General features: G+C 41.4%; 3 protein-coding genes across 3 annotated transcripts; 1 reads left to right on the forward strand and 2 right to left on the reverse strand.

The window, feature by feature from the left end:
* Positions 1-208: 208 nt before the first annotated feature.
* Positions 209-7005, reverse strand: LOC103859609. The gene is made up of 6 exons (XM_009137178.3): positions 5352-7005; positions 4897-5037; positions 3012-4770; positions 2615-2865; positions 1567-2426; positions 209-1485 (listed from the first exon to the last, which is right to left on the reverse strand). The coding sequence occupies exons 1-6, from the start codon at positions 6789-6791 to the stop codon at positions 417-419; spliced, it is 5520 nt and encodes a 1839-aa protein (XP_009135426.1). The 5' UTR covers positions 6792-7005; the 3' UTR covers positions 209-416.
* A 3060-nt stretch (positions 7006-10065) lies between these two features.
* LOC103859610 (putative pentatricopeptide repeat-containing protein At3g15130) lies at positions 10066-12823 on the reverse strand. Its single transcript, XM_009137179.2, has one exon. It carries the CDS (start codon positions 12576-12578, stop codon positions 10524-10526), a length of 2055 nt encoding a protein of 684 aa, XP_009135427.1. The 5' UTR covers positions 12579-12823; the 3' UTR covers positions 10066-10523.
* A 44-nt stretch (positions 12824-12867) lies between these two features.
* LOC103859611 (AP-5 complex subunit zeta-1) lies at positions 12868-16220 on the forward strand. The gene is made up of 16 exons (XM_009137180.3): positions 12868-13086; positions 13172-13318; positions 13410-13501; positions 13582-13678; positions 13797-13840; positions 13926-14014; positions 14129-14226; positions 14318-14464; positions 14549-14696; positions 14824-14900; positions 14959-15030; positions 15102-15149; positions 15231-15358; positions 15448-15592; positions 15671-15875; positions 15976-16220. Exons 1-16 carry the CDS (start codon positions 12985-12987, stop codon positions 16023-16025), a joined length of 1689 nt encoding a protein of 562 aa, XP_009135428.1. The 5' UTR covers positions 12868-12984; the 3' UTR covers positions 16026-16220.
* The last annotated feature ends 180 nt before the right edge of the window (positions 16221-16400 follow it).

Genomic DNA, 16400 nt, shown 5'->3' on the forward strand with positions numbered 1-16400 from the left:
AAACCAAGTGTGGATCTTATCATTACTAAGATTGTTCTATCCAGAAGAACATATTACTCCCAAACAATAAACGAAAGTCACTGTAATATGGTGGACTTTGATGCTCTTATGGGTGATACATGAGAGTTTTTATCTCAAGATTAGTTGACAGTTAGTGCTGTATAGAGTGTGAGAAATTAGCTCCGTACTTCGAGATTAGTTGACAATGTTGAGAAAAATAAGAATACTTAAAAGAAGTTGGGCTAATCACAATCACAGTAAATCTCAAGAGAAAAATCAATTAGCAGCCTAAACCGAGTACTAAAAACTTGAGCCATGACACTGCTGATTTTTTTTCATAAGTCTAATGTAACAGCAAATCACCGGCAAAACCAGTTGATTTGAGTAAAGACAAAAAATAAAAAAAATTCAACCAATCAAAAAGGCTTCATCTCAGTTGCAACCAACTCTATGAGGGAACCAAGGCAGAAACTATCATATCTACAATGCAAAGCGGAGTCATCTTCGCTGCTACTTAGAGGAACCAATATTCCATCCCTGAAAACGAATACTGGTTCAAGCCAACTCTTAGCGCTTGGAGATGCGTTTGCTTTATCTAAGCTCCCTTGCTCTTCAGCAGAATGGCTGCAACACTCAGCCGAGGCAAGAAAATTACTAGGTGAGCTTTTGCAAGGACACGCTTCCTTTTCTGAGCTTCCATCACGTTCTTCAACCTCTACTTCCTGCGTAGCTCTGGCAGATATGAACTTTCTAACAGCAGCGATCAGCTCCACTGATAATAAAGAAACCGCATCATGTATACCCTCTGTTGTGATGTGGCTGCTACCAAGTCTCAATTCGCGAGTAACTAATTTACGCATTGAATCTTGGAGGATGGAGACACACTGAGGGCAGCAACGGTAAAAACAAACTAAACTAGGGTCATCCAGAGGAGTGGTTGTTGCAGGTGTTTCAACTTGTTTGACTGGCTCAGGCATGCTGTTAGCAGATTCTAAGCCATGAACTGCTTCACCATTACTTGAGTCAGCTGATTTCTTGAGATCTTCCTGTGAGATAGAATTGGGATCCCCAGATCCAACATGATTGTTTTCGGAATTATCTTTTTCTTGCAAACAAGTGACTGTTGCTGTTGTTTGGGTTTCATTCTGTTCATGGTCGGCTGCAGGAGAGTTAAGATCAAGGAGAACAGCCTGATGCAAGGAAACTACTCCTGAATCCTCAATCAACACTGCAGAATTCGAAGTATCATCACCATTCTCTTTGATCAAAACTAAGCCGTCTGTAATCTCCACAACTGGCTGATGATTGTCGGTAAGATCCGTAGATGCTATAGGGTCTGGACAATTCATGTTTTGTGTATCTTCTTTCAGGTCTCCTTTTGATCGATCAGATGTTCCTTGCTCAGTTGGCTCATCCCTCACTGTCGCATCAGCTACAGAACACGACAATGGATTCATCGACTCTGTTTGAGCATTCGATTCAAAACTGTAAACAGTGAAATTGTGTTAGATATACAACAAGCTTTAGAAACAAACATACATAAAAACAAAGTATGTCAAGGCGTACCTTCGCATTGCATATACCCAACTGTTAACCAGATCTTCCAGATAAGCAACTTGGGACAAAATTCTGATATATTGACATCTGTCCTTTCCAGCATCGATTTTCAGATTGATCCGCCCAACTAAGAGCTCGAGAACTTTCCTTACTTCAAAAGAGACTTCCCTCAGTGACGTATAGGTTCCTCTATACGCTGATAATCCAACAGCAACGAGGCCCCTGGCAGTGCCAGATACATCTTTGCCTCTAACATTGTTGGAACCGGAAGCAGTAATAGTCTGCTCTGATGGATTACAAGGACGAATGATACACGAATTAAACGGCCATCCTCTCCAAGGACCCGAAACATCTGCGCTTGGCCCTACCTTAAGCTTTGATGTCACCCAACAAAGCTCAGCAAACTGAGGAAACCGTAGAATTTGATAACCAAATGTAGAAACAGCTAACTCCAAGGTTGATTTAGGTTTCGCATTTATGCTGATAGGTATCGGTGGCACTTTTAAAGAACAATCCTCAGGAGGTTTTGATTTGATACCTACTTCTTCCTCTGCACCATGATCAGGATTATTCTCATAAGATGGATCTCTGCAACCCTGCTCAGGATCCTCTCTTTTGTATGCCTTCTGTAAGTCATAGTGTGTATGGGTTCCCTGATGCACTAAGTGAAGAAACACTTGGATTGCCCGCCTTGACAACTCAGTAGCAGACAGGTCAATGGCCATGTCCTGGTCAGAATTTTCACCAACTTGTACAGTGAATTGAGGTACAGCCTCAGACATACTTGGCTGATATTCCTTTGATAGGTCGGTCTTAAAGAACTGTTGTATCTTAGGAGGCAGGAGTTCGTAGGGCATGCTAGAAGTAGCCTATCACCAAAAAAAAAAAAGAATTTAGTCTCACGTGTTGACACTCTTCTAAAAGGCTTACATTCACAAAGTACCAAAAAAAGCTAACAGAAAGTAAACTAAACAAGCAAGAATCAGAGATAGCACATTATCATCAGCCGAAAATATATTGGATAAACGATATTAAGGAAGTAAGAAGTTAAGCATACCAGAATTATTATCTTTGTGGAAACTCGCAATGATTCTACTTGCTCAAAAAATGTGTTCCAAGCATGTGAAACTCGAGAAGAATACTGCAACTCCATTTTCTCCACTGTTTCTGGACTAACGGGAGAAGAATTTTCTTTTACAGAATCATCATCACACTCGACCTCCTCATCCAGTTGAGTTTCTGTCTCTACAGCCCACAAGTCAATCCTTGGCATGAATACCACACATGATTTCCTGCTAGAACATTTCACTACAGGTCGGACAGATTTACCAGTTAGTAACCTGGAAATGGACTAGAACCAAACAAATCAACGAAAGACTAAAAGAAAAAATGTACGTAGCTGCTTAAATATCATTATCAGGTACGTAATGAAATGTTAATAACAGAAGACGTACTTAATAAGTGAGTTACGCCTAGCACCAGATCCCCATTTCCTTCTTGTGAAATTGTCGCCGTGTCTATCTTCTGCATCTCCGCATTTCCAATAAAACAATGCAAGATACAAGAAGCAAGATGACGTTGACCAGATCTAGGTTCTCCAGCAATAAGCAGTTGGAACCCAGAGTTGTTCATTGATTCTGAAGAAGCATTCCCCAACCCAGGATGTCGGCGGACTCGGTGTACCATGAACTGTGCAGAACCCGAATTACAGTCTCCAGCACCAGGGGTGCTTGAAACAGATCTAACTAAGTCACACCCTCCATCCAGGATCCCAGCATAAGAAAGTCTCTGAACTATATCTTTTACAACATCTACGTCCTGGAGAAGGCTATCAACATGAGACCACCAGCAAGCATCAGTTATCTTCTTGTCGCCCAAAGCAGAACAGATCACATTTTGGAAATCAACCGCAGCTTTGGCAAGTAGAGGTGGGAGGACGATGCGCTCTTCAAGATGAAAAGCAACAAGTAAAGAACACAATGACGGTAACAAAGAGGGCACCAAGTAAACAGGAAGTTGAGAAGAAAATATATCGCTAGCTGCTTTTCCCGCTCCTCTACGAGAGCATGGGGGTGGGGAGCGGGATAAAGCTTCCAACCAATCTCTTTCTTCAACTGAGAAGGATGGTAGAGCAACACGATTACTCCTAGAGATTCCCAACTCTGCAGCGGCCAAAGATTCTTGCAAAGGAAAGCTCCTATTCAAGGCAATCATGGCAGCTTGCGTGCAGAGAGCTTGTATATCCGCACCAGCAAAACCGGCAGTTTCTTTAGCAACCCACTTGAGCAAGTATCCAGACACCGGCTTAGGCCACTTTCTAGTATGGAGTGAGATGATTGCAGCTCTATCATCGAGCGATGGTAGTGGAAAATAGATCTCCCTATCAAATCTCCCAGGCCTCCTTAATGCTGGGTCAATAGCATCAGGGTAGTTTGTTGCACCTATGACTACCACTGAGCCACGCGACTTTAGGCCGTCTAGTAAAGCGAGCAATGTGGATACAACGGAGCTGTGTGTTTGATCTTGCTGCCTTGACCGCTTGGGAGCAAGACCATCAATTTCATCAAAAAATATGATGGATGGTTGGCATTTTTCAGCGACCTGAAATAAGAGCCTTAACTGGCGCTCAGCATCACCAACGTATTTTCCCAGACAGTCTGCCCCTTTGCGGGCAAAGTAGGCAATCCGTCTATTACCACGAGCGAGGGAACCAATCAGTGCTCGAACCACAAGGGTTTTTCCAGTTCCAGGATGTCCATGCAAGAGGATACCTCTTGGTGGTGTAAGTCCAAGGTTATCAAAGAACTCTGGATACAGTAAAGGTAAAAGAACAACCTCTTTCATACATTGGGTTACACCCTCAAGCCCAGCAACAGAATCCCATCCCTCAAATGCTTTTCCGTTCTCAGATTCAGAGCCTCCAATATACTCAGGCGCCACTCTTAATAGATCTCGTTGAAGTCTCTTGCTTTCACGTTTTAAAAATTCTTCATCGTCTCCACATTTCTCAAACCACTTTTCTTCCGCTTCCACATCCTTACGCCAGGCATCATTTGAGTGTTTCCTCATCTCCAAACGCATCTTCTTGGTTTTCATCTTCTTCACCCTGACTTGACACTGACGACCATGGGGTTGGAAATGATGTCTGTGGTCCGTGCAAGCAATGAGAAACTTACGGTGATCAAAGATGCAACCATTAGCTCGCGCACAAGGCTGCAAAACACAGAACACCAAAAGGAAGTTGTCAGAGAATGATACACTAATAGTTACAGCTGCAAGTTTATTAGCCAATATCTCAGAGGTGGGGAAAGGAAAACCAGAGAGGGAGTAATAACAGACCAAATGATAGGTTCTTGGACATCTATCAACACGACAACCGATGGTTGCCCCAGGTCTTTCACAGCGAGTGCATTTTAATGACCTCCCTCTGCAAAGTGCCGCCCTTATATTCTTTAAGCGTCCCACACCAGCAAAGTAAACCTACACCACAAGAATATTGAACATTAACGTCTACAGAAAATATGATTCAGGAAAAGAAAAATTAATGAGAAGACAGTAAGAGGCTAAGAGCATAGTTAAATTAAAAATATTTCACGAATAATGACAACCAAACAGGCATTACAGAAAACTAAAGATTAAGCGTGAGAAAAACACAGAATTGAAAAGAGAAATAAACACTAATACTGGCACACATTGTGTCAATGAAACATATAACAATGAAGTGAGAAGCACATGTAGATGAATCTAAGCAATCAAAAAGCATGTTGTATCATATAATCAGAACCAGACGTTACCTCGGGACTCCATACGGCACAGTGCTGATGAACCCACGTTCCAGAAATTCCATAACGATCGTTTATAGGGCCCAATAGACGGCCAAGCCACCCAGGTTCATCTCCGAAACCATCTAATATGTCATAGTTTGGCTCCCCTGAAGAAGAAGAACCGCTATGTGCCTCTACGTCACTTTCACCATTATCTTGTATCAACTTCTTCGGGAGTTTGCCATCAGTGCCAACTCCGCATAAACCACAGCGTCTGGCTTGCTTGAAGGGAGGTTTACCAAGTCTATCTGATGAAGTGCAAACTGAGTCAACTACTTTGTTGCAAGTTTCATTTTGAATAGGCAACCCGTCAAGCATTTCCACACTTTCACCCACTTTATCGTTGGCCTTATCAGTAGATGTTGTTCTGGAAGCATCTTGCTCTCCAATGTCATCGGTCTGCTTCAAACTCTCATTAACCTCGATGGCATCTTTCTGTAGTAGTTCAGGATCTAAAGTATCTCCTTGCTTGGTCTTACCATTATCAGCAACCTCACTATCATCCCCTGGCATACCAGTGCCGTTTCCACTTGCAGAGACCATTGCACCCAGCTCCTTACTCTCAGTTCCTTCAACTTCCATCTCAATCTCATTCTCCAATCCTTCCACTTGATCCCCACTCTCATTCTCCACTTCTTCCATTCGAACATCAGTATCAGCTGCCGTTCCATCCAGATTACCTTCAACCTCACTTCCTTCCTTCTCTGCACTACCTTGTGCTTCACTTTCACTATCCTCAGTCTCATTCTCAGTACTCTCTGCTTCCTCCTCACTCTCAGCCTCCCCTCCATCAACTTCAGCTTCATCCTCACTCTCTAAAACAACTGATCTTTTGGTAGCCTTCTTCACCTTCTCATCCTCCTCTCCAGCTTCACTTTCAGCCTGATCCGATTCCTCAGACTCGCTAGCACTCTCCTCTTCAGCATTACTGTTATCCGACTCATCCTCCGAACTCTCAGACTCTTTAACGCCCACTCGCTTCTTACCCTTCATCAGCTTCCCACCATTAGTAGCTTTATCTCTCACCTCATTACCATCACCGTTTCCGAAAACAAGCTTTCTCTTCCTCTTAACAACACTCCTCGCCTGAGAACCAGCCTTCCTCCTCCTCGACCTCAACCTAGATTTCCAATTATCCGAATCATCATTCTCCTCCTCCTCCACCACCACTCTACTGCTACTACTCCCCCTAGAACTCCTATTCAAACGGCGCCGTTTCTTTGCGGGAGGAGGAGAAGCGTCGAGGATTGACGGTATCCGTCTAACCCTAGAGCTCCGCCGAAGCTCGGAATCAGCAGGAGGGGCGTCGTCTCTGTCCTTCGGCTCTCCGTGGTTTTTGTTGTACTCCTCCTCGCAAATCGCGGCGAGCTTCTTACTCTTCCTCCCAGAAGGAGAGCCCGAGGATCTCATCGCGAATCAACAGCAACCATACAAATACTGATGCAATGTTACGTCTTCGAAAATTAGGATTGTGAGAGAGTATCGCCGCGGAGACTTCGACGGAGGTGGTTGAGAAAACGTAACGGAGCGACGAAGCTTAGCTCCATGATCAGCTCAAATCCGAATTAAATTAACCCAGAAATCCGAAACCCTAATTCCCAATTTTCACACTTTTACAGTAGTGAATTTTGAGAAGTTGGAGGAAGAGTAAAGAGAGAAAGTAGAGAGAGAAAGTAGCGAAAGAGAGAGAAAGTAGATCTCCGGCGATCGGCCGGCGCGTGAGCGTGCGTGCCGTCGCCGGAGACCGTCATCCTTCAGATAAAAGTCCCCGTTTGTGTTTCACTTTCGTTTCTGACGGCTTCCGCCTTGTTTGAGCTCTGGTCAGTCACCCTTGGTGGTGGTTCTGTCACTGGTGTGAAGACGCGGAGGTCTGAAGGGAGGAGAGGTGAAGCGGTTTGTGTTTTCGGTCCCGGGAGGTGGAGGCTCAGTTAGTTCCGCCGACGCCGGTTTCAGTCGCTGAGAGGCGGAAGTTACTATAACTTCGCCGTCGTCAGTTCAAGTTCCCGGGAGGTTAAGGCTCCGTCAGTCTTACTTCGTCGGCTTCTGTGTCTCGAAGGGGTTTGGTTGCTCGAGTATGGGCTCTGGTCATGGAGCGGAAGAGGTTTCATCGGGTTGTGAATTTTAGGGTTGTAGATTCGCCGTCGGTGGAGCTCTCCATAGCGGGATGATGCTCTCCGACAGGTTCTCAGTGTGGTGAAGAAGAGATGTGGTTTCGGTGGAGGCTCGAAGGGATTCAGAGCTCCGGCGAACCGAGATTTTCAGTGGTTGGGTACGGCGGCTTGGGAAGGCGGTGACGGTCGGGTCGAGGCGGAGCGACGCGTGGCGCACTGACGGTCAAGATCTTCACACGTGGCGCGCTTCAGCTTCCTCGACGCCCGCGTTCCCAGAGTCGGTCGGTGATGGGTTCGAGTAGGTGGGCTTGGGCCGGGGTTGCCAATTTGGGCTTAGGGTTTGGTGTGTTTTGTTTGGTTGGCCGATTAGTAGTAATGTGGGCCTTTGTATGTGGGCTTCGGCCATTGGGCTTGGCCCGTATCTTTTAATAAAATTAAAACTTGGTGGGAAAAAAAAAAAAACAGTAGTGAATTTTGAATATTTTTATTTAATAATTCATCTAACTAATTTTCTTTGTGAATGTGTTTATATCCATCTCTTTCGGCCCAAAACGAAAATAACCCACCTTAAGCTTAAAGGCCCATCTTATTTCGCTGACAGGCCCATCTCTTGGAAAACGGATGTGTATGATTGTATCTGCCAGCAACTAGGATGTTTTTGTATGCTATGATGGTTTTGTCTGTTGATTGATATAAATGACTTTTACGACCCCAAAAAAAAAAAACACAGTGAACCTCAGTTACACGATAATATCCATTGATATTCACTAATAAATATTACTTATCTTTTGTATCCATTGATATTCACCATAATGTAAGTGTTTTCTTCTAGGGAAATCGGCTAATTCCTACATCAACACAGTCCAGCGGTCCCGATCAGTACATAAACACATAAGCTGTGCAAATACATACATGAACACGTAGTTAATTCAAATATCATACACGAACTAACAAAATTCGGTTTTTGCATACATTGACCAATTATCCGTTAGTCAAATGTAACGGAATCTGAGCTGTCCGTTATATACCATTACGTGGCTTTTTACGTTTTTAAATAATGAATAAATTAATAAAAATAAAATAAAAGATGGTTACAAGGGGGAGTCCAACCCTGGTTTGAGATATACCCATCACAAAAAGAAACCATTGTGCCAGACCCAACCTACTGTTTATAGTCCCACTTGTTTCGTATTTATACAAATATTTCATTCACATATTTCTTTTTTTTTCTTTCCATGTTTGACTTATCATCCAAATTGTTCCAAAACAAATTCAAATACTTTTTTGTTCTATTTTTCCTTTTCTTGTGGAAAAAATCATTTTTTGTATATTCAAAACAATAAAATAAAATAATATATATTATTAAAAAGGGTTACGTACGTTGGAATTCTTCTACCTTTATTATCTCTTTGTGAATTTCTATTTTTAAAAGATAATATTTACTTTTAATAATCAACCCGATAAACAAAATTTCAAATGTCCATTACAAGCTTAAATTGAACAAAACAAAACTATTTCAAATATTGCACGTCTAATTTCGTTCAACTACCACACCGGCGCGTTCCGCTAAACCGATCTATAATCCTTAGTAAAATCAATTCCCTTTTTGAACTAGTTCATTATCTTGTTGAAATCTTTAATTTGCTTTTGTTTAAATTTTGAGTAAATTTTTTTTCAGTTTCCAGTAATTGTAAGTGAACGTTAGAAACATAAGGGTTTGCAAATAAACTCAAATTCAAACAAGAGGAAATTAAAAAATTTCAGCAAGAGAACGATCTTTCGATCTCTTTCTCACAAAAATATAGTAAAGCTAGAAATAACTTCAATGTATGTGACCCCTTTTTAATAATATATATTATTATTTTATTTTTTTGAATATATAAAAAGGTTATTTCTTCCACAAAAAAAACAAAAAAATATTTGAATATTTTTTCATTTTGTTTGGATGATAAGTCTATTTTCTGAACAATTTGGATGATAAAGTCTACCATAAAAAATATATATATATATATATGTGAATGAAATATCCATTAGGTATAAATAGGAAATCATTGGGAGTACAAATAATAAGTCTGCCTTGGCACAGTGGTTTAGCATGTGTTGGATATTGCTTAGACCCAGGTTCGATTCCCCCCTCTAACCATCTTTTAATTTTTTTATTAATTTATTCATTATTTAAAACTGTAAAAAGCCACGTAAGCAATATATAACGGACAACTCAGATTCCGTTACGTTTGACTAACGGATAATTGGTCAATGTATGCAAAAACCGAATTTTGTTAGTTCGTGTATGAAATTTGAATTAACTACGTGTTCATGTATGTATTTGCATAGCTTATGTGTTTATGTACTGATCGGGACCGCTGGACTGTGTTGATGTATGAATTAGCCGTTTTCCCGTTTTCTTCTATCACATTGTCTTCTCTTCCCAATGCTTGTACTCAAAAGCTCTTTCGTATTTAAAAACCTTGACTTGATTTTGTATGGCTTGATCCTGTTCTTAAACAGATACTCCAGAGAAATTGCTCCTTCTTCTAGCTAGCTGTGATATTAAATCTCAAGACAAATTTAGATATTAAAACAACATTCTGTGTGCGCAAAACATAAGGACAACAGTAATCATTATGATACCAATGAAAGAACAATACTAATCAAGAATGCAACATCACCCAACCATGTATTTTCCAGGCGACGAGATCCTAAAGAACCTACTCAACAACTCTCTGATGAACAAAACCAAATCACACAACACAGCTAACCTACATTCACAAGTCGCATTACTGTTCTTATATAAATCTCCAGCTGACATCTGAGTCTTCCATGGAGCAACCCTAAGAAGCCCTGGTGAGGTGTGTGTTTCACGCTCATTGAAGTTTTGGAGTTTTCCCACTTGAGGTACTTGCACCCTTGCGTTAAAGACTTGTTTGTAACCATTCTTTCTCTTCTGAAAATCAGAGTATCTCTAGAGTTTCAGACTTTATCATAAACCCACTCGTATGCTTAGCGGAAGTAAATCAACCTTAAGAGTCAGTCACCAGTAATCTCCACATGAACAACAACCATCTTCAAAACTATGAAACCGAACAGCATCTCTCACAACAAACTTTATCTTCATTATCTTAGACAACCCCTTGATGAACTCATGACAATCTACGCATACCCTCAGATTCTTAAACACTCTTATCGTCTTCCCTTCCTGGTTTAAACCCCCTGATGCCAACGCCAAACCAATCGCTAGCTTCTCGCTGTGAGCTCTTAAATTCTCCTCCTTCGACTCATCGTCTATATCATGCATCTCTTGTTTCAGACCATAAACATACCCCAACTCTTCCCTCATTCTTCTCTCAACTTCTCTCAAAGCTTCCTTAATCTTTGGCGTCAGGGGATGCGAATCATCTCCGCTACGGAAGAAACAAACCTCTCTCTCAATCTCAATCCAGCTCATACCAGCTTCTTTCTTCAACCCTCTCGTCTTCCCAACCTCTCTTGCCTTCCCATGCTCCTGCCAGTAGCCAGCTTGTCCATAAAGATTAGACACCATCACGTAATTCGCAGGATTGTTTACATCGATCCTCAAAAGAATCTCACTCACTTCTTTCCCTAGCTCGATGTCTCCGTGTAGTCTACATCCGCTGAGAAGTGTTTGCCATATTCCAACGTTCGGTTTCACAGGCATCGTGTCAATGAGATGTTTACCTTCCTTCAGACGACCAGCTCTTCCCAATAGATCAACAACGCACGCGTAGTGCTCTACTCTAGGCTTGATCCCCGGCGTCTCTAGTAACTTCCAAAAAAGTTCTTCTCCTTCTTTGATCAAACCAGAGTGGCTACAAGCTGAGAGCACAGCTAAGTAGCATACATCGTCAGGCTCAATGTTATATCTCAACATTTGTTTAAAAACACTAACTGCTTTCTTCCCAAGCCCATGCTTCCCGTAGCCAGTGATCATAACGGTCCAGGAGATCACATCTCTCGACTGCATTTCGTTAAAGCATCTCTCAGCGTCATCAACTAACCCACACTTGAGATACATGTCCACCACTGAGTTTGAAACAGATGTTTCTAAACCAAACGGGAGTTTAACAGCGAGTGCTTGCACTTGCTTCCCTTGCCGCAAGAGGGCAAAGTCAGCGAACACGCCAATGATCCCAGAGAGAACAAAACTGTCTATCCGAGAGGTTAGCTCCCTTAGTTGCCTAAACAAACTCATCGCCTCCACGAAGTCTCCCTCTTGAGCATATCCAAGAATCAGTGAGCTCCATGAGATCATTGTCTTCTCCTTGATCTGATCAAAAGCTTTCCTAGCACCAAAGAGATCACCACACTTGACATACAAATCAACAATAGAACCTGTTATCGTTGCTGAGCTTGAACAAGGGAACCCACTCCTAATTAAAAACCCATGAATCTGTTTACCTCCGTGAATCATACCAATATTACTACAAGCCTTCAACAAGCTAGTCAACGTGAACTTATCCGGTCTTTCTCGCATCATCCTAAACGTATCCAAAGCTCTACCACCATACCCTGAATGTACATACCCAGCTATCATAGCATTCCATGTAATCAAACTAGTATCAACCATCGAACCAAACACTCTCTCAGCTTCATTGATCCCTCCACATTTTGAGTACATGTCAACCAAAGAGTTTCCCACCTCAATCATCATCTGAAACCCCATCTTCAAACAAAACCCATGTATCTGCAATCCCTTTTCAAGTGCGTTAAGCAAGCCACAAGCTTTGAGATTCGTCGAGAGAGTGAACTCGTTTGGGCTAACACCGTGACGCACTATCTCGCTGAAGAGAGATAATGATCCGTTAAGGTCTCCGTTAAGTACATGCCCGCTCATGAGAGCCGTCCATGAAACAACATTTCTCTCAGGCATTTTGTCGAACACCTTGTGGGCGATGACGGGTTCTCTGCATTTGCTATACATATCTATAAGATAATTGCTTGTGAACAGATCGTGCCCTGATCCAGACTTGAGAAGGAAGCAGTGAACTTGACGGCCTTGATCAGAAAGTCCATTCTTTGTGCAGACACGCAAGATTGAGACAAGGCTTTGTCGCTGATTCAGAAGCATGAGTTTTTAAGTATTGTCTGAATGAAACAAGAATCTAATTTACCGCCTGAATGAACGAGTTTAACTGAAACAACTGCGTGCTGTCTTCTGCTACCATAAATAACATGCAGTCTCAAATTATAGTGGACAAAACGGTGTCGTCTCACTGTAATCCATTTACTACCTTTGGGCTTAACTCTGAAGGTCCATAGCCCAATCTAGTCTCGGGTTTTATTAAAAACAGCGTGACGTTTCATACTAAAACACTTCTCAAACCGTGGAAAAATACTAAAACTGTCATGCAGTCTAACAATAAAAATATCAAACGACGCGTTGTCCGCCCAATCCTCTGCTCCATCTTCTTCTTCGTCCATCATTTTTTTTCTCTTTCAACTGAGCGAGCATTCTCGTGGTGTATAATAAAACCATGAATGATCAAGAGGGAGACTGGAATTATCATCTCAGGATCCTAAGCAATAGCGCGCGTGATTCCACGGATCCTGCTTCCGATCCATCCGTGCTACAATCAGTAAGCATCGAACAATTATATGTCTCTCTCGATGTACAAAGGAATCATCTTTCGTGATTTGTGAGGAATGTGAATGGATCATTAGGTGAAGAAGCTACATGGGTTCTGTAAATTGGAGAATTCAGACGATCTGGTGGCTAGAATTTACCCTCAGATCAATAAGGTCTTCCAACGCTCTGTTGCTTCGCTGTCTCAGTCCGAGTCAGGGACCTCCAAAGGCCTTCTCTTGCTAGTATGTTACTAACTCTCCTTGAGAGTATCTACAAACCCAGATGAATGTTTTTTTCTTAAAGGATTGTTCTTTTTGTGTGTGTGTGTTTTAGGCCATTCTTCAGTTTTTTCTTGATTTTGGAGATATGGTTCTGCACGATGCTGACCCGAGTCTGAGGACTTTCTTCCATTCCTGTCTTAGCCGGTTTGTTCTTATATTGAAATGAGCCTTCATGTAGATGATTTTGTGGGTGTTTTATGAAGTGCATTGGCTCTTTCTTGTAGTGAGTTCTCGGATGCTGCTGTTGCAGAGGCAACTTGTGAGTTTCTTATCGAGAACAAGAGAAAGCTCTTGGCGTCTTTCCCTAACTTACTCCCTCAGGTATATAAACTGCTTATTGTAATATTAATTAAGTTCTGTTTACATTTCAATTGCTTGAGATTGATGCTAGAGCATATATACCATCTTCTCCGTCTAATACAAGCAATTCTGTGTGCAGTTTTTCCCGTTGTTGCTTAAGCTCATTGCCTGGAACTGGGAGAAGTAACCGAATCATTTCTTCTTGCTTCATTTTTGTTTATAAGTCATCTAATTAATCACCTCAAGGTATTTTTATTTCATGCTTCAGGTTGGAGAAGTCCTTCCTGAAGATATTCCCAGGACTGATATCACCTGGATCATTTCTTCCTCTGTTTCCATCCATTCTAGACTTGCCAAGTGAGTCTCCCTTTGAGCCTATCTGCGTTGATGCTTGAACTTATGTATTCTCTCAGCCTAATTTAGTTTATGAGTATTCTAATTACGTATTTTCTTTGTTAATTTTCTTGCTAGTGCTGGTTGTGGCACTAGAAAAAGTGGAAAGGAGCTCCGGGTCAGGGTCAAGGGTCGGAGGTAGCATTGCTTCAATCCAGAAGAGTGCAGCTCCTGAGGTTTTTATATCTCATTAAAAAAAACACATTTACTTGCTAGACTGTGTTCTCAGATATAGTCAATGAATGACAAAGTTCCCCTTAAATACAGATGCTTCTTGCCCTTATGGATGAAGCCTATACCGGTTCAACCATCGGAGATGGAGGGGATGACTCAGAGTCTGAAGATAACAATACAATAGATGTAGCTGATCCTCTGTTTCTTGAGCTTCTCAAGGACGAAAATGATGGTCTAGCTGTATGCCTCCTGCCTCAGTTCTTACATCATTCAGATATTTTATATTAAAAAAAATGTAAGTCTTTAGTCAACTTTGTAATGCAGGAACGACACCGACCTTCTCCCGCATTAAACACTGCCCTTCAGGCTGCTGCAAGTGGTCCTCGGTCAGAGAGGATGATGCAGACACTTAAGATTGCTCCTCGGCTTCTTGATGTCTACTTTAGTGTAACTCTGCGAGATGCTAATGACTGTAAGATTATTTACAGACTTACAGTAGTGTTCTTAAGTTTTCTAAGGAGGATAAGTCAATTACGAACATAGTTAAACCTTTGACCACTATTGAGTCTATTCATGTTTGTTTTCTTTTCTTTCTGCAGCTCTGATCTGTGCACTAATCCCTCTACTCATGGCAAGGAACTCCACAATGTTTCCGGATAAGAACTTTTCTCATGAGGTAACCATCAACGCATCTTTTGTATTGAAACTTATATCTTACAGAGATGTGTATACAGATCCGTAGGAGGCTACTTGAATTCGTCCTGGCTGCATTTCAGAAGTCTCCAAACTTCATTGCGCTGTTGAAAGTAAGTAATGCCTTCGTTTTATTACAATGATAAGTTTTTTAATTTGGCTGAAACTCGTTTACATAATGCAGAAGCCTATAATTGACAGGCTTGGAGAAGCTTATGATGACCCTGCTAAGGTCAGTTTCTGATATCTCTCAACGGATTCTTTGTAAAATGATTATCAGTCTTCTCTAAAACATGTTTTTCTTTTTCCATAGAGAGAGTTAGCTTTACAGCTATGTTGGGCAATTGGAGAGTACGGTGGTGGAGGAGAATCACACAAGGAAGCTGCTCGGGAGCTCTTTGAAAGCTTAGAGCTGCTTCTCTATGAGAATCTCTCATCAAGGTATCTCATTAGCCTTTGTTATATATATCATCTTCTTCATGCCTTTCTATTTACACCACTTTTGCTTCCAACAACCCAAAAAATAAAAGCCGTTTAGGTCTGAGGCAAGAATCTGGGAACGGTTCCAGAAGAACAACACAGTCGAGGCTGTTGTGTTTTGTAGTGACAGCTATCGCAAAGCTCGCAACTTATCACCGTGAGCTGTTGCCAAGAGCTCGTGTCGCCTTGGGAAAGGTACTCAGAGACATATATGAATCCCATTTAAAAACGCTTTGCAATGATCACTAAAGTGTGAGTTACAAAACTATGTAGGTGGTTCGGTCTAGGATATCAGATGCAAGGGTTTGGAGACGAGCACATGATTACTTAGGACTGATGAACGAACCAGGGATCTGTTGGTCTGTGTTAGGACCTTCACGTGTGTCAGAGAAACGGTTTCCTGGCACGGTTAATTGGAGTGAGGGTGGGGACAAAATGGTTGCACACATTCCGTTTCACATTCTAAGTGAACAAGGAGGTTACTTCTCATCTCCTTAAACATTTGATTGATTCAACTAAGGTTAGATGATAGTGTGTGGGTTGCAAGAGAGTTTTAAAGTTTGTGTCGTTTCTTGCAGGTCCACCGTTCCATGACTTTGCTCTCTCTGATGTCATCATCAAAAACTGATCAAAGAAAGTCTTTTAAATTGGATTTGTTACCATTCCCGGTTTTGATTTATTTGATTTGCATCAATGTAACCACTAACCATCCTCGGTTTGTAACCCGTTTGGATCATAATTTGAATACAATTTCTGTAAAAAGTCTCAAATTGTTTGTTGTGAAAATTGAAATTTACCCAAAGGTGTTGGTTTTGTTTGAGTATAATTTACCCAAAACTAAAAATCGAACTTAACTAAATTTCATAAATAACGCGTAGATTCTATTTTGAAAAATAAAAAAAAAAACGAACTGAACTGCTTATTATTTTATCAAAAAATTTTGAATTATTTATTATTTTTTTAAAACATTAAAATTTTTTAAAATTTTTATTAAAATATCTCA

Source organism: Brassica rapa, chromosome A03 (genome assembly GCF_000309985.2).
Source record: "Brassica rapa cultivar Chiifu-401-42 chromosome A03, CAAS_Brap_v3.01, whole genome shotgun sequence".
Taxonomy (NCBI): Eukaryota; Viridiplantae; Streptophyta; class Magnoliopsida; order Brassicales; family Brassicaceae; genus Brassica; species Brassica rapa.